This window comes from Eriocheir sinensis, chromosome 20 (assembly GCF_024679095.1).
Source record: "Eriocheir sinensis breed Jianghai 21 chromosome 20, ASM2467909v1, whole genome shotgun sequence".
Taxonomy (NCBI): Eukaryota; Metazoa; Arthropoda; class Malacostraca; order Decapoda; family Varunidae; genus Eriocheir; species Eriocheir sinensis.
Genome location: NC_066528.1, coordinates 8,854,345 through 8,878,480, shown reverse-complemented (window position 1 = coordinate 8,878,480; position 24,136 = coordinate 8,854,345). Strand labels below are relative to the sequence as shown.

Here is a 24,136-nt window from a genome sequence, read left to right as displayed (position 1 = left end):
ACCACCACCACCACCATCACGTACCACCACCACCACCACCACCACTATCACGTACCACCACCACCACCACCACCACTATCACGTACCACCACCACCACCACCACGAACACGTACCACCACCACCACCACCACCACTATCACGTACCACCACCACCACCACCACCACTATCACGTACCACCACCACCACCACCACCACTATCACGTACCACCACCACCACCACCACTATCACGTACCACCACCACCACCACCACTATCACGTACCACCACCACCACTATCATGTACCACTTCCACCACCACCATCACTATTCGCGTACCACCATCACCACCACCACCACTATTCACGTACCACCACCACCACCACCACCACCACTATCACGTACCACCACCATCACCACTACCATCATCACCACCACCATCACCTCCACCACTACCACCACCACCATCACTATTCACGTACCACCACCACCACCACCACCACTATCACGTACCACCACCATCACCACCACCACCATCACCACCACCATCACCTCCACCACTATACTACCACCACCACCACCACCACCGCTTCCACCACCACCACCATCACCACCACCACCACCACCACCATCAAAACCACTACCACAGAGTGAGGGAAAGTGGGCTTCCCAAGATGGCTGCCGCGCCAGGGTAGCTTGCCTCACCCGCCGCCAACCCCACAACACGGGAGCGCGCGCTCTAGGTATATAACTCTGTGGACGGAACACGCGGGAAAGCCGAACAGCTGACTGCCTGAGCTGAGAGGCCGAGGGGGTTTGTTGTCAACGTTGACACGCCCCTCTCTTCTCTTCTCGCCCCTGTCCACACACTGTTACCCTGCCGACGCCGCCTAGCTGTGAGGTAAGGCTTCAGTGAAATATAAGGAAAACCATCAAGCCTGGAATCGCTTCTGAGTGTTATGACGGAGGACATGGTGTAGACATCATCCCACTGCCTCGTAACCCTCCTCCCGAAACTGACCTCCCTTTTGGCTACTCCTGAACTCTCTTTGATAGGGGCAGTGATTAGCTTGAGCTGCTTCCTTTACTGTAATAAAAAGCACGCCTCGCACCTCTTCCCCCCTGTGATAGTTATTATTAGGTGCATTTACTCAGCCACTGTTGATGACCCCTTCGGCAGTTTGTTCCAGGTGTTCACAACACTGGAGGAAAAAAACATGTTCCTCTTACAGGTGTGGTGCCTTGGTTCTAGCAGCCTCAGTGTGTGGCCGCTGTATCGCTTCCAAGGCCCTCCTCTTGATCCTCTTCTCTGCTATTGACACACTTAGATTTTCAATGGCTTAACTCTATTCATCTTTCCTTACTTTAATACTCTAACATGGAGGTGGTGGAGACGTTATCCTGCTGTCTCCTGCTTACCTAGCCATCACCAATTCCTTTAGAGAGGCCTACTGAAGCTCTGCCATAGCCAAGACTGCGGCGGTCACCAAAGATGCCTTCAGGTCATTATCGCAGCAAGACCATACAATTAACGGAGTGGACACTTACCGGGCAACTCTGTGAACAGCTAATACCAGTATATCTCAAGAACAACTCCTTCATCCTTTTTCCACATATTTTGGTTAAGATTCGGTTCAAGCTCCCTTCCATATCTTGTTTCCTACTTAACCACCTGCTGCTCTCCTGTTGTCATATATATCTTCTGAACTATAGTCAACACCCCCTTACCAAGACGTCCCCCCAGGACAGCCATCCCTGACGGCCACACACACATAACATGACAGCCCTCCCTGACGGCCACACACACATAACATGACAGCCCTCCCTGACGGCCACACACACATAACATGACAGCCCTCCCTGACGGCCACACACACATAACATGACAGCCCTCCCTGACGGCCACACACACATAACATGACAGCCCTCCCTGACGGCCACACACACATAACATGACAGCCCTCCCTGACGGCCACACACACATAACATGACAGCCCTCCTGACTGCCACACACACATAACATGACAGCCCTCCTGACTGCCACACACATAACATGACAGCCCTCCCTGACGGCCACACACACATAACATGACAGCCCTCCCTGACTGCCACACACACATAACATGACAGCCCTCCCTGACGGCCACACACACATGTGTGGGTTGTCACCGAGAGGCGACCGTGGTGTAATGGATAGCATGTCCGCCTGGCAAGCGGAAGGACCCGGGTTTGATCCCCGGGTGGTGCCTGCCTTTTCTGGTGAACCCCCTACCTCTAACATGGCGCAGCGAGTCGGATCTAGCAGAGCTACACAATCCACGGACTGTCCTATCCCGACCGGACCTTAGGGGGGAGTTGTGTGAGTTGTCACCGAGAGGCGACCATGGTGTAACGGGTAGCACGTCCGCCCGGCAAGCGGAAGGACTCGGGTTCCATCCCCGAGCGGTGCCTGCCTTTTCTGGTGAACCCCCTACCTCTAACAACACATAACATGACAGCCCTCCCTGAAGGCCCCACACACATATAACATGACAGCCTTCCCTGACGGCCCCACACACATATAACATGACAGCCCTCCCTGACGGCCCCACATACATATAACATGACACCCCTCCCTGACGGCCCCACACACACAACATGACAGCCCTCCCTGACGGCCCCACACACATATAACATGACAGCCCTCTCTGACTGCCCCACACACATAACATGACAGCCCTCCCTAATGGCCACACACACAAAACATGACAGCCCTCCCTGACGGCCCCACACACACATAACATGACAGCCCTGATGGCCCCACACACATAACATGACAGCCCTCCTTGATCGCACCACACACATAACATGACAGCCCTCCCTGACGGCCCCACACACATAACATGACAGCCCTCCCTGACCGCACCACACACATAACATGACAGCCCTCCCTGACGGCCCCACACACATAACATGACAGCCCTCCCTGACGGCCCCACACACATAACATGACAGCCCTCCCTGGCGGCCCCACACACATAACATGACAGCCCTCCCTGACGGCCCCACACACATAACATGACAGCCCTCCCTGACGGCCCCACACACATAACATGACAGCCCTCCCTGACGGCCCCACACACATAACATGACAGCCCTCCCTGACGGCCCCACACACATAACATGACAGCCCTCCCTGACGGCCCCACACCCATAACATGACAGCCCTCCCTGACGGCCCCACACCCATAACATGACAGCCCTCCCTGACCACACCACACACATAACATGACAGCCCTCCTTGACAGATTTTGATACAAGGTGCAAAATGTTATTGGTTAATGACTTAATGTAGCCTATAGCCATCAAACAAGGCAGTATCCTTCCATCCCATGTCAGTATTACTGACGATGCTTAGGCCTGCAGCTTCCTGAGTAATGTCCTAACTAGATATTTATTAGTGTGTTGGGCAGGAAATATTGAGCTTATTGAAGCCTTCTCTACTGCCAGTGACAACATCAGTACCATGTGATACATATCAATTATTGTCAACAATTACTCTAATAAATGTTACCAAAAATCTAGCCTATTCTAACTTGGCCTGTGTCCCCATCCCAGAATGCATTTCCTAAGTTGCATTCAAACTTCATACATCATTATGTTGAAGTTTCTTTAATTTCCCAGCAGCTATTAGTTACTGTGCTGCAGTATTTAGAGGCCAAAATGCAATACATAATGTATGAACCTCTCACAAGATATCTGTAACATGTTAATTCAATAGTATTCAGGGACTGTCATGGTATGCATAAGGCCATCAGGGCGGGGCCGTCAGAGTCAGGAGCCATCCTGATCCTTCAAACCTCCCTGAAAACCATAAGAGTGTAGAGATCAAAACAGTTGTGAAAAATAGCAATGGAAGTTGTGGGAACCTGCACGACCCCCAGGGCAATGAAATGTGGAAACACAGGGGGCCAAAAGGGGTGAAGCCCCCCAGTAGGAGGTTCATGTATATTCTCTTGTCTCTTAGTGACTAGTTGAGGGGGGCAAAGCTCCCCTATTAGTAAAACTTTGCACACTCCCATTGGATTTTAGCTGTGGTGAACCAATGGTTTGGGCTGCTGCAGGACCTTGTAAGGATGCTCTGCCACCCACAGCCACGCAGGTCCTCACACATATCTCATCGCTATTTTCACTCTTGCTTTGATCTTTACATCCACATCTTCCTAGACACAGTGCCAGCACACTAACCACTCAGCCACCGCCTTGCTTTAGCCGCAGGGTCAGGCAGCGTTAGTGAGAGGTGGATTATGGCGCACCATGGGCTGACTGTTGACAAGGTTATATGCTGATATACTCAGGTTTGGTGAAGATGGGTTGCTGTCAGACGTGATTCAGTAGTGTGTACCTTTAGTTTTAGGATATATGAAGGCATCACTGCCTTCTCTATATAACTTGCTGATTTCAATATATGAAAATCACTGAATTACTAGTTGAAGAATTTCCTTTTGATTAAGTATATTATTTTGTTTCAGAACAGAATCTATGGCTGTCTGTCCTGCATTGGCACTCTACACCTGGTACCATCAACATAAGAAGAAAGGTAAAACTTAGGCATAGATATGTCAATGTTAAAATGAAACATGAAACAGTGATCAGAAAACGGAAGGTTGAAGGGGGAGCTTATGAGCAGGCAAACCCAAATTGACCATCCAAAATTGACGTCTTCACTTTTCTCTTCTATAGGAGCATCCCTTATATTTGCTTATATTTGCATTACTTGACATCACTCGTGCATCTGGTCTTCCTTAGTTTGTTCTTGTGCCCCATTAAATATTTTGTTCCTTCTTCTGACTGCAAAATAATGTCTTTTCCATCTGTCACATCCATATTGTTCATCGGCTTATGTAGTAAGTGGGTCTGTTTACTCTTCTCTAATGTTGGTTGGTTAATTTCCTTAAATCTTCCCTCATATATTAAGCCGGCCAAACTCAGAACCATTTTTGTTGCTGATCTTTGTTTTCTTTTCAGTTTACTCATTTTTTTCTTTTCTTTTTTTAAGGGGCCACACAGTTTTTGCATATTCCTGTTTTAGTCTTATCATTGTTTTATATTATGTCCTCATCCTTATAACAAAAGCATCCCTTATATTTGCTAACATATTGTATGGGGTCCCAAATATGCCGGGGACAGTATCTTGTGTTGCCATTCCTAAGCCTCTTTCTTCACTGGCCTTCCTTATTACTTCTGCTCCTAGTTTTTAGTTCCATGTGGACCTGCATATTTATTCTTTCACATATCCAGCACATACAGTAAGATCTTGTATCTAAGGAGTAATAGCTACATACTAAATTCTTGTATCTAATGAGTAATAGCTACATACTAAATTCTTGTATCTAATGAGTAATAGCTACATACTAAATTCTTGTATCTAATGAGTAATAGCTACATACTAAATTCTTGTATCTAACGAGTAATAGCCACATACTAAATTCTTGTATCTAACGAGTAATAGCTACATACTAAATTCTTGTATCTAACGAGTAATAGCTACATACTAAATTCTTGTATCTAACGAGTAATAGCTACATACTAAATTCTTGTATCTAATGAGTAATAGCTACATACTAAATTCTTGTATCTAATGAGTAATAGCTACATACTAAATTCTTGTATCTAATGAGTAATAGCTACATACTAAATTCTTGTATCTAACAAGTAATAGCTACATACTAAATATACACTTGTGAGATGCGAATACATAAACCAATGAAGAAATCGTGATACGTACATGGAAGAGTATTGGACTGAACCTCTATTTTGATCCTATTTTCATTCATTATGTAGATTACCAGTATTAATTAGTCATATACACAGTGACATAAAATATAAAGTAAAGAAGAAAACTTGTGGATTATTCAACTGTGAGTGATGAATGAGGTGCATGGGTCAGAGAAACGGTGGTATTTGTGGTGGGAAGAGAGGCTACTGGGGCACTCCTCCCTCCTCACTGCCACCACCACCACCACCACCACCAGATGTAACCATTTTTGTAGTATTCCAACAAAACTGTGAGTGGCAGTGAAGGCAAATCTACAAATACATGCTTAAAAATTCCGGTCCTTTTCAGATCTGGGTGTGGGGCAGAAAGACTGGCTGCAGTTTCTTCAGGAGCAAGCTAATCAAAATGATCAAAAGGAATACAATGCCAAATCGTCAATTAAGACCAAAATATGCAAAGGAACTGCAAAGGACGAGTGTGTCTTACAGAAATTACAAGTGGAAGAGGATTCCCAAGGAGACTTGGGGGACTGTGAGCAGAAGAAGCACCTGCAAGACGAAGGAAATTCTGTTGAATCTGTCATTCCACACCACAGTGTAAAGGTCCAGTCCAGGAGACAAACAGATGAACAGGATGAGGTTTGGGACCAGTCCTCCAGCCACAGCCAGGAGACGACAAGAGCCCAGCTTCCCCTCGGGGAGGCACCAACCACGCCATTGTCGGCCCTTCTCAACACATCGCTCAGCAGCCCTACTCTTTTGCTGCCTCTTGGTGGGTACATGTGAAAATATTATTTATTGCTTGCTGAACTGGTACTTGTTACTGGCATGATTATGTTTTCTTATGTATATATGGATGCAGTATACTAATTTGTTTCAATAAATTACTAGTTATACAAACACATAGGGCAGTTAAAGTACGTTAATCTGGTCACAGATAGGCTGGCAAACCTAACTGTTCAATTTTTCAGCCCAGTCAACGGTAAGTCTTCCGTTTCCACTCAGGTGGAAGGTAAAAAGTGTGAGGTGGATTTAGATTTGAAAGTTCAAACTTAGGTGTTCTGCCTCCAGCCATGCACCATGCAGAGGAGATGGAAGGGAAGGGAGGGAGGGATTGGGGAAGGAATTTAGGAGAGAGGGAAGCAAGGAGGAAGGTAGGGGCAATAGAGGGAGGGATGGGTTGTAGGTTATGAATTAAATCAGTCTATGATACAATCTATGACACAGTGCTCATTGCAGAAAATGAAAGTGATCTACAAAATTCTCTCTCTCTCTCTCTCTCTCTCTCTCTCTCTCTCTCTCTCTCTCTCTCTCTCTCTCTCTCTCTCTCTCTCTCTCTCTCTCTCTCGTAATTGTGATCACGCAAGTACCACCACCTCTATTACCAAGCCTCTAGATAACCTAAAAATCCTTAGTTTCAATGCGCGTAGCCTAAGAAACAAATTTGATGAACTGAGATGTCTTGCTTTAACAGAAAATTTTGACATAATTGCTATAACCGAAACATTTATCGACACCACAAATATTGATTTAAGTTCCGAATACAACATAGATGGCTACAGACTCTTCAACAAAGATCGTGTAAACCGTAGAGGTGGTGGTGTCGCCCTTTTTGTCAAAAGCTATTTGCAACCCACTGACAAAACACCGGGAAACAGTAACGTTGAACATTTGTGCGTGCGAGTAAACATTGCAAAAGTCAATTTAAGTATATCTGTCACCTACAGGCCTCCGGGGCAATCACTCGATGACGACCTTGAACTGTACAGCGTTTAAAGGCAGTCACTTAATAACAGCGACTCACTGATATTAGGAGACTTTAACCTCACCCATATCGACTGGGCGACACTGTCAGGTACAGAAGGCGAGTCACATAGAATGATCGAATTTTTAGAAGAAAATTATCTAACCTAAATGGTTTCTGAACCAACTCGACAAAATAACATACTTGACCTTGTTATAACAACCCAAGATAACCTAATCAGTAATGTCATGGTAGGAGAACACCTCGGTTCCTGCGATCATAAATTAGTGCGCGTCGACATTAGAGCTCAAACATCAGTGACTGAAAATAAAGTAAAGGTGCCCAATTTTAAAAGAGCTAACTTCATAGAAATCCGACGAAAACTAAAAGAAACGCAACTATCAGATGACGGCAATGTAGAGGACGCCTGGCTAAACTTTAAAAATCATTTACTCACTCAGCAGAACACATTCGTCCCTTTGTGTGAGAAGCGAAGTAACACTAATAAAAGCCCACTTTGGTTTAATAGGGAAATTAAACACTCAGTCAAGGAGAGAAAATTGTTTTACAGGCTAATTAAAGAAAGAACAAAGCACGCCCGAAAACATTAGTCTTTATCATGATGCCAGGCAATGAGTAAAAAGATTAATATGTCAGGCAAAGCGTAAATACGAAGAAAATATTGCAGCCAACTGTAAAAATAATCCGAAATCTTTCTTCAGTTACATAAACAACAGAAAGGCGATCAGAAGTGGAATTTGACCTTTAACAAACAGCGACGGTGCACTAGTGACTGACAGCCAACACATTGCAAACCTCTTAAACAATTACTTTTCCTCGGTGTTTAATACTAACAGTCTTCCTCTCGCTACCACCAACACCAGTACTAATGTAAGTCTCGAGCATGCATTGACTAATTTTGAATTAACAACCGATGAAGTCCTTAAAGCCCTCCATTCACTTAAAACAAATAAAAGTCCTGGACCCGATAGAGTATATCCTATACTGCTTAAAGAGACAAAGAGCGAAATACTCTCCTCCCTCACAACCGTATTCAATATGTTCTTGCGACAAGGCATCGTCCCTTCGGATTGGAAAAAGGCTAACATGACACCGATTTTTAAGAAAGGAGACAAAAAAATACCAGGTAACTACTGACCCATTAGTCTAACTTCAATTGTAGGTAAGCTACTTGAGAGCATAGAGACAAAATTGTGAGTTACCTCGAAAGCCACTCATTAATTGGGGATTCACAACATGGCTTCTGTAACAAAAGATCCTGCCTATCAAACCTATTGACCTTTTATAACGACCTCTTCTCAGTTTATGACGTAACCAAATCATTGGACGTAGTCTATCTTGATTTCCGGAAAGCATTTCATAAAGTCCCACATCATAAATTACTTTATAAATTAAAGCAAATAGGTATTCACGGTCAAGGAAACCAATGGATCGCGAATTGGTTGAGCAACAGACAACAAAGAGTTGTGATTGACGGATTAACTCAGAGTGGGCGCCGGTTACTAGTGGCGTCCCTCAGGGCTCGGTTCTTGGCCCAGTGCTCTTCATTATTTACAACAACGACGTGGATGTTGGACTCAATAATCGCATTAGTAAATTTGCAGACGACACAAAGATTGGTAACTCAGTTCTCACTGACGAAGACAGGCAAAGCCTCCAAGAGGATTTGCACAAAATTTCATCTTGGTCGGATAGATGGGAGATGCCCTTTAACGTAGACAAGTGCCAGGTCCTTCAAGTTTGAACAAGAAATAAGAAGTTTGAATACGAAATGCGCGGCGTTAAACTCAGAAGCGTTCAATACGTTGAGGACCTGGGGGTCAAAATCGCGTCAAACCTCAAATTCTCACATCAATGCATCGATGCAGCAAATAAAGCTAACAGAATGTTGGGCTTCATTAAAAAAACCTTTTTATTCAAGAATAAAGATGTAATACTTCCGCTCTACAATAGTTTAGTCAGACCCCACTTGGAATATGCGGTACAGTTTTGGTCTCCTCACCATGCAAAGGACATTGCTAAATTAGAAGGTGTTCAGCGTCGGGCAACAAAAATTATCCCTTCCTTGCGCAACAAATCCTACGAAGAAAGGCTTTCTACCCTTAACATGTTCTCTCTTGAGAAACGTCGCCTCCGAGGAAAACTGATCGAATGTTTTAAAATACTTAATGGTTTCACGAATGTAGACAGAACAAAATTGTTTATGATCGATGACACTTTGCGAACAAGGAACAATGGCACAAAACTCAAATGTAGACAAGTAAATTCAGACTGCACCAAATTTTTCTTCACCAACAGTGTAGTGCGAGAATGGAATAAGGTCCCACCATCAGTGGTCCAGTGTAACACGATTGACTCCTTTAAAAACAAGCTCGACCGACACTTCCTTGAACTTAATATTAACTAGAGTAGAAAAGCAACGTTTTGGAGCCATCTGATTAGTGTAATTCACTTAGGTTTAAGGACAGACCACCTAGTCTGGACCATGGGGTCTGTGTGGTCTGATTTTCTATGTAAATCTCTCTCTCTCTCTCTCTCTCTCTCTCTCTCTCTCTGTCAAGTAAGCAGGGGGAGCTGATAGTGATAATGATACTGTTTTGACTTATTTATTGTTTTGTCACAGATAACAACACTTCTTTGGAAGAGACAGCTTTGTACAGCCCAACACTGCCCTTGTGTGATGAAACATTCTCTCCTGCAAAGCGGTGAGTGTATTTTGACCAGGAAACAAAACGTAAAACTTGATGGTTCATCCAGACTGGAATACTTGAATAATGTACATGACTTTCCATTTTAACCCCTTCGTTACTGACTCCGTGATCCCCACACATCCCACCCACCCCTCCCGCCCCGAGTTTTTTGCGCGCTTCTAATTTCGTGGGGGTAGTTTATATATATCCTTACACCCATATTTTATCATTTATGTATTTTTTTCTCGTGTTCTGATAGATTTTGTTCACGAGATGTATACTATTTTAATCAAGAGTCCAAAGCACTCATGTCATTCCTTGGTACATCAGGAGGAACACCAGAAAAATCCTCAATTAGGGCAGGAACAGTGGCAGGACGATGATCAGCAAAGGGATGAGCCACGAGTGTGAAGGAGCAGGGGTGTGTGGAGTGTGGGGCTGTGTGGTGTTTCTTCATCGTCACCATTCACATCACTCATTTTCCTCGTCACTACTCGCCTCACTGTCATTCTCTGGCAAATAGTCTTCATCTGAGTCACTTATGAAGCCTTCTGATTGAGTTTCACTATCATCAGACCCTTGTAAGTCACCTTCAAGAGTCATATCGCGCTCAGAATCACTATCGGATGTTGAAAAGACATCATGACGCGACACGTGTCAATCACACACTCCCCTGTCACCACCCCCAAGCCCAGCATCCCCAACGTCCTTGAAACACAAGGTGCCAACTAGTCAATTTGTCTCTACGTCATAAAAACATACAAACCAAAAAAAAATGAAGTCCTGTGTATCGTCAATGAGCGATGACGTACACATGTACTTCATCGATTCCTTAGCCGAAATTTTATAGGAAGCACTATGGTACGCCATTGGTACTGAAGGGGTTAATGTTCAGATATCAGCTTCGTGTCAGTTCATCTGTCTAGAAGAGCAGGCAAGTATTTTTGACTAGAATAAGAAAAACTATGCATGAAGAAATGATAGAAGTTAGGGCAGACAGAGGAGGCAGTGAGGAAATGGTGAGCATGCAAGCGTGGTGAGCTGAGGACCTTGGTTCAAGTCCCACCAAAGGACTCTGACAATTTTCAGTCCTTGCCTAGTGTCCAAAGATTACCCACATGCTGCCCAGATCTTTAATCAACCCAAACTTCAGCGACATCGTGCAAGTGGAGCACCGGGGGGCAGTATGAGCCTAGCATTATAAACTAGAAATAAAATTTGTCTGCACTACTAATGGACTGGGGTCACCTAAAAGGACCCTTGAGAGGCTAGTGACACTATAGGCAGCACCTAAAAATAAAAGAGGGGGTAGGGGAGAGATGAAAGATCATTTGCTTGAGCAGAATGGGGTACATTAAGATCAGATAGAGATAGTGGAGAATGTTGAGAAAGGTCTTTCTCCTGCAGTGGACTAGTGTGGCTGAAGATGATGATGATGATGATGAAATTGTAAGACATAATGTCTCTGAATCCAAACTGTTGTTCTGTTATCACAACATTTTCTTCCTGTTATGAAGCCCAACCATACATTATAATCTTTTCACATAGTTTACCTATCACATCTGTTGTGAGTTTACCTATCACATTTGTTGTGGTAAAGGCTAGTAAAGTGGGTCTTCTCTGTCACTATGTTTGTGAATAGGTATTATGTTTGCCCTCTTTCAGACTTCAGGCATTTTTACATCATCCAAGGATATGTGTGTGAATTGGTAAGGTATGGTATGATATGGTTTGTGGTGGTATGCATACATCTCTATCTGTACTTTTTCCTGTTCACAGGGGGGAAAGTCCAAGGGACACCATAATGGAAAGCCTGGCTGGCAACTTGGATGGATCGGAGGTGTCATGGAGCAGCGCCCTGGCCACACCCACCTCCAATTCCCTTGGCCAAGTCTTGGATGGCACCTCCCCCTCCACTCTTGAGCGCCAGACCCTCCATCCTAGGCAGGGGCTACGTGAAAATGTAAGCTGCGTTGCAAGTTAGTAACTACTGTCACGGCCAATTTTATGTGTACTCATCATATGTTTCATGCACCAGGAGTTTCTCTATCTAATCACTGATCATCATCATCATCGTTTCATCGACGCCTGCTCCTAGGAGCTCCCACCAGGGGATGACCACAGCAGAAGAGCTTCCAACTTTATCCAGACACTCCCTCCTTGCCTGCTCAGAGTTTCTCAAAGATCTTTCCCCCCTCTCTCTAACAAACTCTTGCACCTATCCCTCCATTTCACTGGAGGTCATCCTCTAACATTCCCTTCCTCTATCTCACTCATATACACCCTCCTGGTCATCTTACTCTCCTCCATTCGCTCCGTGTGGCCAAACCACTTTAAAGTCTGTCGCTTCACTTCTTCCACCACTCCACACTTCTTCCCTTCACCCCTGTGACACATTCCAAAACGCTCGTACACACTTTCATTACTCATTCCATCCATTCTACTCACACCACAAGCACTCCTCAAATAACTCATTTCCGCTGCCTGCACTCTAGACCTCTGACTTTCATTCCAGGCCCACGTTTCACTTGCATATGTGAGGGTTGGTACTATTATTGTATTTCTCAAATCCCTCTTTACCTCCATGCTCACACTTCTGCCATTGATGATTCGTCCCAAAGACCCTACCACCCTTCTTCCTTGCAATGCCCTTTCTCTTATCTCTCCCTCAATACCACCATGATTACACATAACTGAACCAAGGTACTTAAACTCATTGACCTCCTCCATTTCTTCACCATTCAGAATTATTTTGCATTCATTTTCGCATTCAATTCCCACTCTATATGGGCATACAAAATCTACAACCTCACTTCTACTTCACTCACAAACCATCACTTTACTTTTGTTGACATTTACTTTCAGCTTTCTCCTATTACAAACACTATCAAAAACACTGACCAAATTTTGTCGGTCACTTTCATTTTCTGCACCGAGCACCGTGTCATCAGCAAACAGTATTGAATTCAGTACCCACTTCCTTCCCTTATCGAACAGTCTTACTCCAACTTTGCCCTTCATTTCTCTAATAACACCATCCATATAGATATTGAACAACCATGGTGACATGACGCACCCTTGTCTTCAGCCCACTTTTATCTCAAAATGTTCACTTATTTCTCCAGTAATTTTGACACATGCAGATGCATCCTCATAGAAAGACTTTATTGCACTAAGCAGTTTTCCTCCCACACCATAAATCTTTAAAACATCCCACAATGCAATCCAATCAACTCTGTCGTAAGCTTTTTCCAAATCCATGAAGGCAGCGTATAGTTTCTTTCCTTTTGCTATTATTTTTTCTACTACCATCCTGAAGGCAAATATCTGATCCACACATCCCCTTCCCTTCCTGAAGCCTCCTTGTTCTTCACTGATTCTCTCTTCTGTAAGTCTTTGTACCCTCTCTATTATGACTTTTCCATATACCTTTCCGGGTATACTCAGGAGACTTATACCTCTATAGCTCCCACATTCCCCTCTCTTGTCCTTCCCCTTGTAAACTGGGACAACGATAGCTTTCGTCCAGTCTGCTGGCACCTACCCCCCTCCCATGCTACTTCACATATCTTGACCATCCATTTAACAACTACATCTCTACACTTCAACATTTCTGCTGTGATTCTATCAATTCCTGCTGCCTTTCCATTTTTTAATCTTTTTATTGCCTGATTTACTTCTTCATATGTTATACTTCTTTCTTTATATACTCCTCCTCTACCCAAAACTGCTGCTGTTACAGCTGCTGGACGTCCATCCTCAAAATTCACTAAGTTTTTGAAATATTCTCTCCATCTCTCTTTCACAGCTTCCCCGTCTTTCAACATCTTTCCATTCTCATCCATAACTTCATTTATTTTACTTGAGGAGATATTTTCTGCATTTCTTTTGTTTTTTACTTCTTTCCAATGTGATTTCCTGTTCCCTTTATATTTTTCACTTAGTCTTTTTCCAAAGTCTTCATCAACTCTCTTCTTACTTTCTTTTATTGCTTGTTTTAATTTCATTTTGCATTCTTTCTATTTCTTTTTCCTTTCCCTTTTTACTTGCTCAGTCACATTTCTTTCTTGAGTTTTCTTAAAAAGTTCCCTTTTCTCTTTTGCTATCCTCCTTATCTGTTCTGTCCACCATGAATTTCCTTTCCTTTTTCCATCTCTCACCACTTTCATCCCTAACACTTTTTTTGTTGTAGTTACCATTATTTCTTTAAATGTTCCAAAACCTTTTTCAATATTTGTATAATCTTTTACACTTTCCCATTTTTCACTTAAGGCCTCTGCCATTTCACAGTTATACTCATCTTTTATTTCTTTTTCCTGTAACTTTTCTATCTTCATTATTTCCTTTTTTACTTCACCTTTCTTTTCAAACACCCACTTTTCTTTCAGCTTTAACTTTGCCAGCACTGCAAGATGGTCAGATCCATCGAACATTCCTCTTACTACCTTCGTGTCACAAATTTCTTTTCTAAGCCTTTCATCTACTGCCACATAATCAATCAATCCTTTTTGCTCATTATCTTCTCCCCTCCTCCATGTGTATCGGTGGATATTCTTGTGCTGAAAGAAGGTGTTCGCCAGGAACATTCCCCCCTCAGCACAGACATCCACCAGGCACTCTCCATTTTCATTCTTCCCAGGTATCCCCCATTTTCCCACCACATCCTTCACACATTCATCACCCACTTTACCATTCATATCTCCCATCATAATAAGTTTCCTTTCTTTCTCAAAACTCTTCAAACATGCTTCACTTCCTCCCAAAATGCTTCCCTTTCTCTGTCCTTTTTTTTACTTTTCACATTTACTGGTGCATAAATACACACCCATGCATGCTTTACTAAACCTACTTTTCCTTTCACCCACACAATTCTTGATCCCTTCCAACCATAATCAGTCACACCATTCCACACTCTTTCAGCAATAGCACATCCTTCCTTACTCCTGCCTCTATACTTCTCATCTATCCCCGTCCATACAACCCCCCCAGGCACACCCTCCCACATACCCTCTCTACCATCACTCACCAGTTCCTCGAATATGTGTTTCACTCACTCCCAACACATCCACTCTACCATTTACAAAATTTTCAATCACCCTCCTCTTTTCCTCACCACATAAACCATTCACATTAATAGACACCAGTCTCATGCATTCATTTCTCTTCTGCCGCCCTCTGGCCATCGCTCCTGCCTCTAAAGACTCAATAAAAGTATTAGAGGCCACCAATGGGTGGCCAGTCCAATGTAGTGTTATGGAGACTTGCTCCTTGTCCAGGCTAAAAGGATTAAAACAAAGCAGCTGATGGTCACTGCCCCCCTCCACGTTGGTTCTACCCCGCAGGGTATAGTAACGGTGCGCACCACGTAAAGGTGAGGATGGGGTAGGCTACCTTCCTAGTCAGAGGGTAGCCGTATTGCTCCTTTCCCAATACCCTAAACAAGGGAGCTGTACGCATAGGCAGCAAAACGCACCTCGGATAAACCTCATTGGTTACGATACTGCCACTGCGCAATCAGTTATCAATGTCCATTTCTCCTAGCCATTGACCAAGCAAATGTAAGTGATGAATTACTGAATCTTTGTCATATACTGAATGTACATGCCTGTATTTTCTGCTTAAACGAGTGTTACTTTTGTTAAAGGTTCCTGATAATGGATCTTCTCAACTTCATCAGGAAAATGAAGTCAAAGGGAAGCAGGAATTTTTATTTTGTTATTTATTTTATTTTATTTGTTTATTTATTTATTTACCTATTTTTCGTGTGTGTGTGTGTGTGTGTGTGTGTGTGTGTGTTTTACAATGTTTTGTAGCAATGGTGAAAATTCTCATGCTAAGAATTTTTTTTTTTTCCCCAAGGTGTTAGCTCGTTCACTGTTCAGCCCACAGGCGTCTGGAGCCGCCGGTTCCTCATCCAGTGGAGAGCTGAGTCCCGGCCTTGGCATCATCAGGTGCTTCTCTCCCGTGCCAAGGTTCAGCTGCAGACCTGTGTGCTCTGTGCAGGCACGGAGGCCCAGCTGTGGTGAAGACGCCAATCCAGGCTGGCTGGAAGCTGGAACGCAGGGATTCAGAGTAAATTTCAGTATTGAAGAGAATGTTGCTCTTGAAAGAAATGTAGAGGTCACCCTAAAGGATAATCTGGAAATGAAAACAGTAACTGAAAGTGGTGCACACTCACCTGATCGACACGTAAACAGTTGTGCTGGGGTTAGGCCAGACCAAACCAGCACACCAGCTCAGCCTCGACCTGTGAGAGCAAGGCACTTAATACTTGCTGCTCAATCGCCAGAGTCACCAGGCTTCGTAGAGCCCATCCCACATGCCCGAGGGATTAAGAAAAACGAGAGAGTTCAGGAAACTGATCCACTTCCAGATACAAAAGAGATGGACAAGTTGAATGAAAAAGTAATTTATAGTGATGGTCTTGCAAATGACACATCAGATGTTGATGAATATTCATATGGATCAGCAGAAGATCCATTTGATATCATATGTTCACCAGTAAGCAAAGTAAAGAAGAAAAGGAAAAAAAAGATAAGTAACAGTAAACTGACTTCAGGAAAATCAAACCAGAAACTAGAGAAAAATATTGATGACAACAGTCTTGTTGAGGAAGGCAATGAGAAAACCAAACAGAAAGCTATCCCTGGGGGCATGCTGAGCAGCCACAGTGGGATGGTTTCAGGTGCCTCTTCCAACAAGAATCTACACCAAGATACAGGCGAGGGCACTGAGTATAACAAGTACAAAAGAGAATCTTCTTGTAAAGCTAAAAATAATATTGCAGAGGACATTAACTGTAAGTCAGAATACTGTAGCAAAGAACATCCACCTGAAACAACAGATTGTGAGGCAGTCAAAGGTTTAACCTCAAAGCCTAATACAAACCTTACCTCTTCTTCTGGAAAGCATGTTGCTGCATTGGTTGCTAAGACAGAGACGGGAAATTCGCTAGAAAATACCAACAAAGACAAGGAAGACCATGTAATGATTACCCGTGACAGTAGAAAGGATATTTTTTCAGCACAAATCTCAGAACAACAGAAGAGAAAAAGTACAGACACATTATCTCTGTATAAGAACAAGAGAATCTCAAGGAGATTTGTGTATCCAGTTGACCTGAGTAAGCCCCATGTAGAGTTGAATGTTTCACACACAAAAACTGGAAGAAAGGGAAAGGGAGGAAGTAAGCCAGCATCACCAGGCAGGAAAGGGGCCACCTGCAGCTCTCCAACTAACAGATCAGATGAAACACGACAAAATGAGGCATCCGTGCCACTTGGTCCAGAAACATCTTGTGGTACCCCAGCCAATAGATGTGGGGATGAAAAGGGAACTGAAACAGCAGAGCCCGGCAGTAAAAGAGTCATGTGCAGTAGTCCAAACACACCATTCAAACCAAAGGAGCAACTTGATGTGATAGCACACAAGCAGAAGAAATTCCTTCCTCTTGCCAGTTTAGGTCAAATTGACACTTCTGAGGCAAGCTTAAGGTCTTCAGTTGAACCATTAGGGGCTGTTGAGTATGGAGAAGAGGAAACATATTTGGGAAGTGAACAAGCACCCATCACTAAGAAGGGAAATGAAGGCAGTGATCATGCCCTTCAAGTAGTCCCAGTGGCTCCTAATGCCAAGGGAAGCATCATGGAGGTCACGGGGAAGATCAGCGCCAGTGGTAGCACATTAACAGAAAATATGGATGACAAATACAACTGTACCTCCAAAAATACGGAAATTAGTTTCATGGCAAGCAGTTCTGATTTGGCCAATGTTGCTCACTCACTTGTAATAAAGAACCAAGAGGCGGAGTGCAACACAGACCTCCTACAGCCTCATGTCCCTCAGATTGGTGCAGTAGGGAATCCGGCCACCCAAGGAACTGAGGGAGAAGGGGAGGAGGAGGTCTCTGGTGCACCGAACAACCAGGTGATCAGTGATACTTTCAGTGACATTGACTTTTCTGATAGTGATTTTGATATTTCTATTCCAGTAAGAGAGGAGGGTGTTGGAGGCGATCATGAAAACATAAAGGCAAAGGAGGGAAGCAATCAGTCCTTAGATGCTGCACCTAAAGAGAAAGTCAGTGGAGATCTGTTCAGTGAATGCCACTCAGATAAAAGTTCAGGTTTTAAGGGATTCATAACTGGCAGTGGAAAACAAGTCAAAATTAGTGAAAAGGCTCTCCTGGAGGCTAGAAAATTCTTGGAAGAAGAGTTGAATGAAGATGGAAGCCTCTCACCTCATCAGGTTCCACCAGGAGAGAAAGGAGAAGCAAGGCATTTAAGTGGTATGCATAAAACATCAAACTCTAATCAGTGTTCTGCATCAAAAACTGGATCTTTAAGCTTGGCCTCCGATCTGTCAGCAGCAAGTAGTGCAGGAGTAGTAGCAGAAGTGTTTGTCACGCCCCACATAGGCAACAAATTAAATGTACTGGAAGTTGCAAATTCACAAGTTATTAAAGTAACAAACATAAAACATCCACAAACTAAGGATACAGCATTCACAGATGTATGCGAGAGCTCTAGGAGACATACCGTGGATGGTAGCGTTACTCAGTCAGTCTGCTCAAAGCTTAGAGCACATCTGATGACACAGCTTCAGAGGCAGAAAGGGAAGGGAAGGAGACCATAGAGGCAGTAAAGTTGCACTGTGCAGAAAGTACCATGTTCAGTGAAGAAGTCAAGCCACCAGAAGATACTCAAACTATTAGTAAGTCAGCACAATCAAAAGCCAATACATTTCACGGCTTTTGCACAGCTGCTGGATCAAAGGTAACGATCAGCAAAGAGGCAGCATGGAGAGCACAGTTGCTTTGGGAAGAGGTGGATGCAAATATGGAGCTTAGTTTGAATAAGGAAGCCAACATGCAGTGTGAGCATAATGTCTTAGGAAATGAACAGAGTGGAAGGTTGAAAAACTCAGCCACTCCCACAGAGCTGAGAAAAGGAGACAGACTTGATGGCAGTGAGAGAAGTGAGCTGAGTGAGACCAATAACAAAACCAATGGTGCATTAAACATGGAAGTGGGGTTCCACACGGCAAGAGGAAAGAAAATTTCAGTTGATCAAACCTCCGTCACACAAGCTCAGTCATTATGGGCAGAGGCTGCTAGCTGTGAAGCAACAATACCTGGCACTGAAGGAGCTCCAACACACCTGAGTACAGCCAGTGATGGTAAACACTTTGTGCCAGTGAATGAGGGGTTCAGCACAGCAAAAGGAAACAAAATAGCAGTGAAAGAGTCCTCCATCACACAAGCTTACTCATTATGGAAGGAGGCAATCAGTTGTGAGGTAGCATCACCTGATCATGAAGGACCTAAAAAGAAGCCAAGGATACCCAGTAAGCCTGAACATTATGGAAAGGTATTGTGTAAGAGGGTGACAAGTAAATCTGATGGGCAATCTCTTGAGGGCATGAAATCAGCAACCATTTCGAATAGTGTTCAAACAAGCCCTAAAGATCGAAATTCATTATCTGAAAAAGCTTCTGACAAGAAAGTTCCAGAACTGCAGGGCAGGGGAAATTTTTCAAACACCTTTACAGAATCCAGTGAAAGGTGTATTGAAGATAGCAGAAGGCTGTTCTCCAGGCCTGCAGGCATGCCCATGGCAGCTGGCATTGGCTCTTCAATTGCAAGTGATGTAAACATCAGAAGTGAAAACTTTGCAATCAAAGCAAGAAGACTGTTTGAAGATGATAAACCTTTGCAGTCTGGAAGTGGATACCAGTCTCCAACATTAGTTACCCAAAACAGAAACAATTGTAAAAGTTATGAAAATTTTTATACTCATAATGAGAAGGGAGACACTGTAGAAGAATCACTTATGAAAGTGTCTGAGAATGTTGAAAGTGGACCTAAAACTAGTGGCCAGTCATTGCAAATTAATCCTCTTAATAGTGTTATAAAACAGGATTCTGCATGCCACCTGTCTAATCCGGAAAACAATAGTACTTTGGACAGGCCACTGGGTAAGGAAGGAGTGAAAGCAGATGTGAACCAGAGCATTGAACTTAATGCTCATCTTAACACAATAGAGGGAAAATTATTGGAAGGAGTGAGTCAGAAAATGAAAGTTGGTCATCTGGCAAAACCTTGTAACAGTTATGAAAGCATGCATAAAGGAAATGATTTTCAAGAGGTTGAGACTGAATTTTGTGGTTTTCTGACCGGCAATAAAAAGCAAATTAAAGTCACCAGTGAATCTTTGCAAGCAGCTAAACAGCTGCTGCAGGAGTGTGCCAGCAATGAAGGCACTCCTGAGAAAGTTGCCAAACCTTCATATGAGATAGAGAAAAGTTACAGCAGCACTGATGATAAGCAAGTTACAACAGTTGAATCTTTCATGGCTGTGAGTGATCACAATGGAGGCACTGTCAGTGAGAGTCATGATGCTGTACATGGGTCACCTATCCTAGGCTCTCAGAAAAGAAGTAAAGGAAAAAATGTCAAAAGGAGATCTTACGTCACTGCTTGCCAAGAATTACAGGATGACTTAGTCAACAGCCATGAAATACTAGATATCTCAGACGTCACTGAGGCTTTTCTGAAGGACCAACTTTTGGACCCTGAGGAGGTTGCAAAAGGCTCCATCAGCCAGAGGAAAAGGTCTCGGGGACGCGGTCAAGATGAAGAAGACTCAGTCAGCAAAAAGACGCGGAGAAATGTGATCATCAGTCAGCATGAAGGTATGAAAGGTGAGTCCCCCAAAGTATTTTATATAAAAATTAAATGAAATAAAACTTATGGCTTGGAATGCAGCAATTCAGATAGTATGCAATAATTTACTCAATTAATCAATGATTTTATTGAAGCATCCCATCGTGCCTTAGCAAAGTGTACACCCTCTGTCATTAAGTTATGCAGGTTGCGTTAGCTGGAACACGCATGAATGTGTGGAAGACAATTTCAGGTTGATGCAGTAAGTTTTCCATCAACTGTTGCCTGAGGATCACAACATGAGTCTCTGTCATTCTAACGGGCCTTCAAGATTTCTTTTCATGTGTTGGTGCAGCACAGGGTGAGCCTCGAGGCCTTCAACCAGCTCTCCATGGTTGGTTGGGGCACACGTCTGGCAGTATATCTTCTGATCTAACCAAACTTACAAAATGTATGAGTATGGGTTTTAGTAGCTTGAGAAAGAATGGGTTGGCTCATTGCCACTTCAATGAAATATCAAAATTGAAAAGTTTCCTTACAATCTGGGAAAAAGGTTCTTAAAGAGACCTGACCTGACACCCCTATAGATCACTGGTGACTGAGTTAGTTGCTGGCAAGACTGCATTGTGTGGCAGTTGCCAGACAGACAGTTTTTCCAGAGCCATAGAATAAGAGAGTTTGGCCACCTTCATCACAGCTGCCACGTTGTTACCAAAAGAGCCGCTCAAAATTCAAATTCCTGCTGAAACGATGGTGCTTTTTGTGCTCTGGTACTTAAAGATCCTGACAATACCTGGAGCACAAAAAGCACTATTGTATCAGCATCAATTTGAATTTTGTGCGGCCCTTTTGGTAACAACATGGCACCTGTGATCCTCTTTTGGTAACAACATGGCACCTGTGATCCTCTTTTGGTAACAACATGGCACCTGTGATCCTCTTTTGGTAACAACATGGCACCTGTGATCCTCTTTTGGTAACAACATGGCACCTGTGATCCTCTTTTGGTAACAACATGGCACCTGTGATCCTCTTTTGGTAACAACATGGCACCTGTGATCCTCTTTTGGTAACAACATGGCACCTGTGATCCTCTTTTGGTAACAACATGGCACCTGTGATCCTCTTTTGGTAACAACATGGCACCTGTGATCCTCTTTTGGTAACAACATGGCACCTGTGATCCTCTTTTGGTAACAACATGGCACCTGTGATCCTCTTTTGGTAACAACATGGCACCTGTGATCCTCTTTTGGTAACAACATGGCACCTGTGATCCTCTTTTGGTAACAACATGGCACCTGTGATCCTCTTTTGGTAACAACATGGCACCTGTGATCCTCTTTTGGTAACAACATGGCACCTGTGATCCTCTTCTGGTAACAACATGGCACCTGTGATCCTCTTGGTAACAACATGGCGCCTGTGATCCTCTTTTGGTAACAACATGGCACCTGTGATCCTCTTTTGGTAACAACATGGCACCTGTGATCCTCTTTTGGTAACAACATGGCACCTGTGATCCTCTTTTGGTAACAACATGGCACCTGTGATCCTCTTTTGGTAACAACATGGCACCTGTGATCCTCTTTTGGTAACAACATGGCACCTGTGATCCTCTTTTGGTAACAACATGGCGCCTTTCTTTAGTAAACATGGCACCTTTGTGATCTTTTTGGTAACAACATGGCGCCTGTGATCCTCTTTTGGTAACAACATGGCGCCTGTGATCCTCTTTTGGTAACAACATGGCGCCTGTGATCCTCTTTTGGTAACAACATGGCGCCTGTGATCAAGTTGTTCAAATCTTCCTATTCTATGGCTCTGGTTGTTCCTCTTATCACTCAGGTGTTTGGCGTCAGGATTATTTAAGTTTCAGCTAAAGTAAAAGGTGAGTGCGCCAACCTGCTGCAGCAAATGATGGAGGGTTAAAGTAACAACATACTAATTAGAAGTGCGGTTGTAGCCCCCTGTGCTTATACCAGTGCTGATGATATTCTGCAAAGCACTGAGTGATCCAAAAGTACTTGCAAAATTACCTGTTACCCATCTACCATGACTATCCATTTGGAGCAGTATTTGTAAATATGAATCTTTGGGAAATATTTACTTATGAGTTTTTATGTGGCAAAAGATATGGTTAAAAAATAATGGGCCACTGAAAAATTCTGAGTCACAGTAATAATTTAGAAGAGAATGTAGGAAAAGTGACTGGAAATGTTGGCAAAACATCACTGACTTGACATGGCCACAGAATGCAAGGGCTAGAAGGGCATTAGTCCAGACAGCCTGAGATGAAAAGTAAATATTACCAAGGAAAAGTTGATTCATAGGAGGTCAGAATTACCCTGGTAGTTTTTACATCACTTATCTATTAAAGTGTGTTAAAAAGTGAATAAATAAGAATAATCTTAAGCTCTTTGTATTATATGCTGTTGCAGCAACTTGTATCACACTGAACTGGTTGTTTAAAGATTCTAATATTACTAAACTTAGGTGTGATTGGCCGAAACAAACAATAAAATTTTGAGTTCATTGACATCATTATAGAAAGTGTTGAATTCCACTGATGTTGCACATTATACTTGATTTTTATGTCCTCAGCAGCCTGCGATGAAGCAGAGACTTCAAGGAATTTCGCCCAGAAACAGCAGGAGAAACTTGTGCAGAGCAAGGAGAGACAAGCAATTCAACCTATCCCGGGGTTCTTATACAAGCTGAGGAAGGAGAGGAAAGAGGAGAGGATAAAGCTGCAGTCACTTGGCAGCCTGAAGGTAAGCAGACGTATCTTTTGACATTGCAGTTCCCCACACTACCACCTGGGATTTTTCAGTCACTGCCGAGTGGCCTAAGACTACCCACATGCTGTCCAGAAGACCAACCATCAACCCGGACTCTAGAAGAAACCGTCCAGTGAATCAAGAATGATTTCCGGGGGGCAGCATGAGCCGAGCATAACTGGCACCACTATAAAAAATTGCCTGTGCCACGACGGGCTTGGGCCGACCATCTGGAGCATGAAGAAAGCCTACCAGTGCAGTAGGCAGGGATGTAAAAAAAAGAAAAAATTGGGCTTCCACAAATGTGTTGCTTTGTCACTGTTGGCTGTAGTGATGAAATCTGCATTGGTGACTGTGAAACCTCATTCACTGCACATACACAGTACTGTAAGTGAGGCCTTTCCACCCCTCTTGGTCATAAAATTATTGCAATAGTTATCAATAGAAAACAATGGAAGTGTTTCTGCACACTCATTTAAATCATTGCAAAGGTGTTTGGGGCT

At 43.5% G+C, this 24,136-nt stretch overlaps 2 protein-coding genes and 1 non-coding gene across 4 annotated transcripts in view; all 3 read left to right on the top strand.

Moving 5' to 3' along the window:
• The first annotated feature begins 608 nt into the window (after positions 1-608).
• Positions 609-18,824, top strand: LOC127001054 (uncharacterized). Its single transcript, XM_050865224.1, has 6 exons — positions 609-879; positions 4,495-4,557; positions 6,085-6,507; positions 10,124-10,205; positions 11,970-12,153; positions 16,050-18,824. Exons 2-6 carry the CDS (start codon positions 4,500-4,502, stop codon positions 18,822-18,824), a joined length of 3,522 nt encoding a protein of 1,173 aa, XP_050721181.1. The 5' UTR covers positions 609-879; positions 4,495-4,499.
• Trnaa-ggc (transfer RNA alanine (anticodon GGC)) lies at positions 2,153-2,227 on the top strand. Its single transcript has one exon. It is a non-coding gene; the product is annotated as a tRNA-Ala (tRNA).
• Positions 18,774-24,136, top strand: part of LOC127001153 (breast cancer type 2 susceptibility protein homolog) — a gene marked incomplete at its 3' end in the record, with an annotated part of 26,021 nt that continues 20,658 nt past the window's right edge. The window contains 2 exon segments of one of the 2 annotated variants that reach the window (XM_050865361.1): positions 18,774-20,891; positions 23,461-23,627. In XM_050865361.1, the coding sequence (XP_050721318.1) occupies positions 18,857-20,891; positions 23,461-23,627 (2,202 nt within the window). 2 annotated transcript variants of the gene reach the window in all.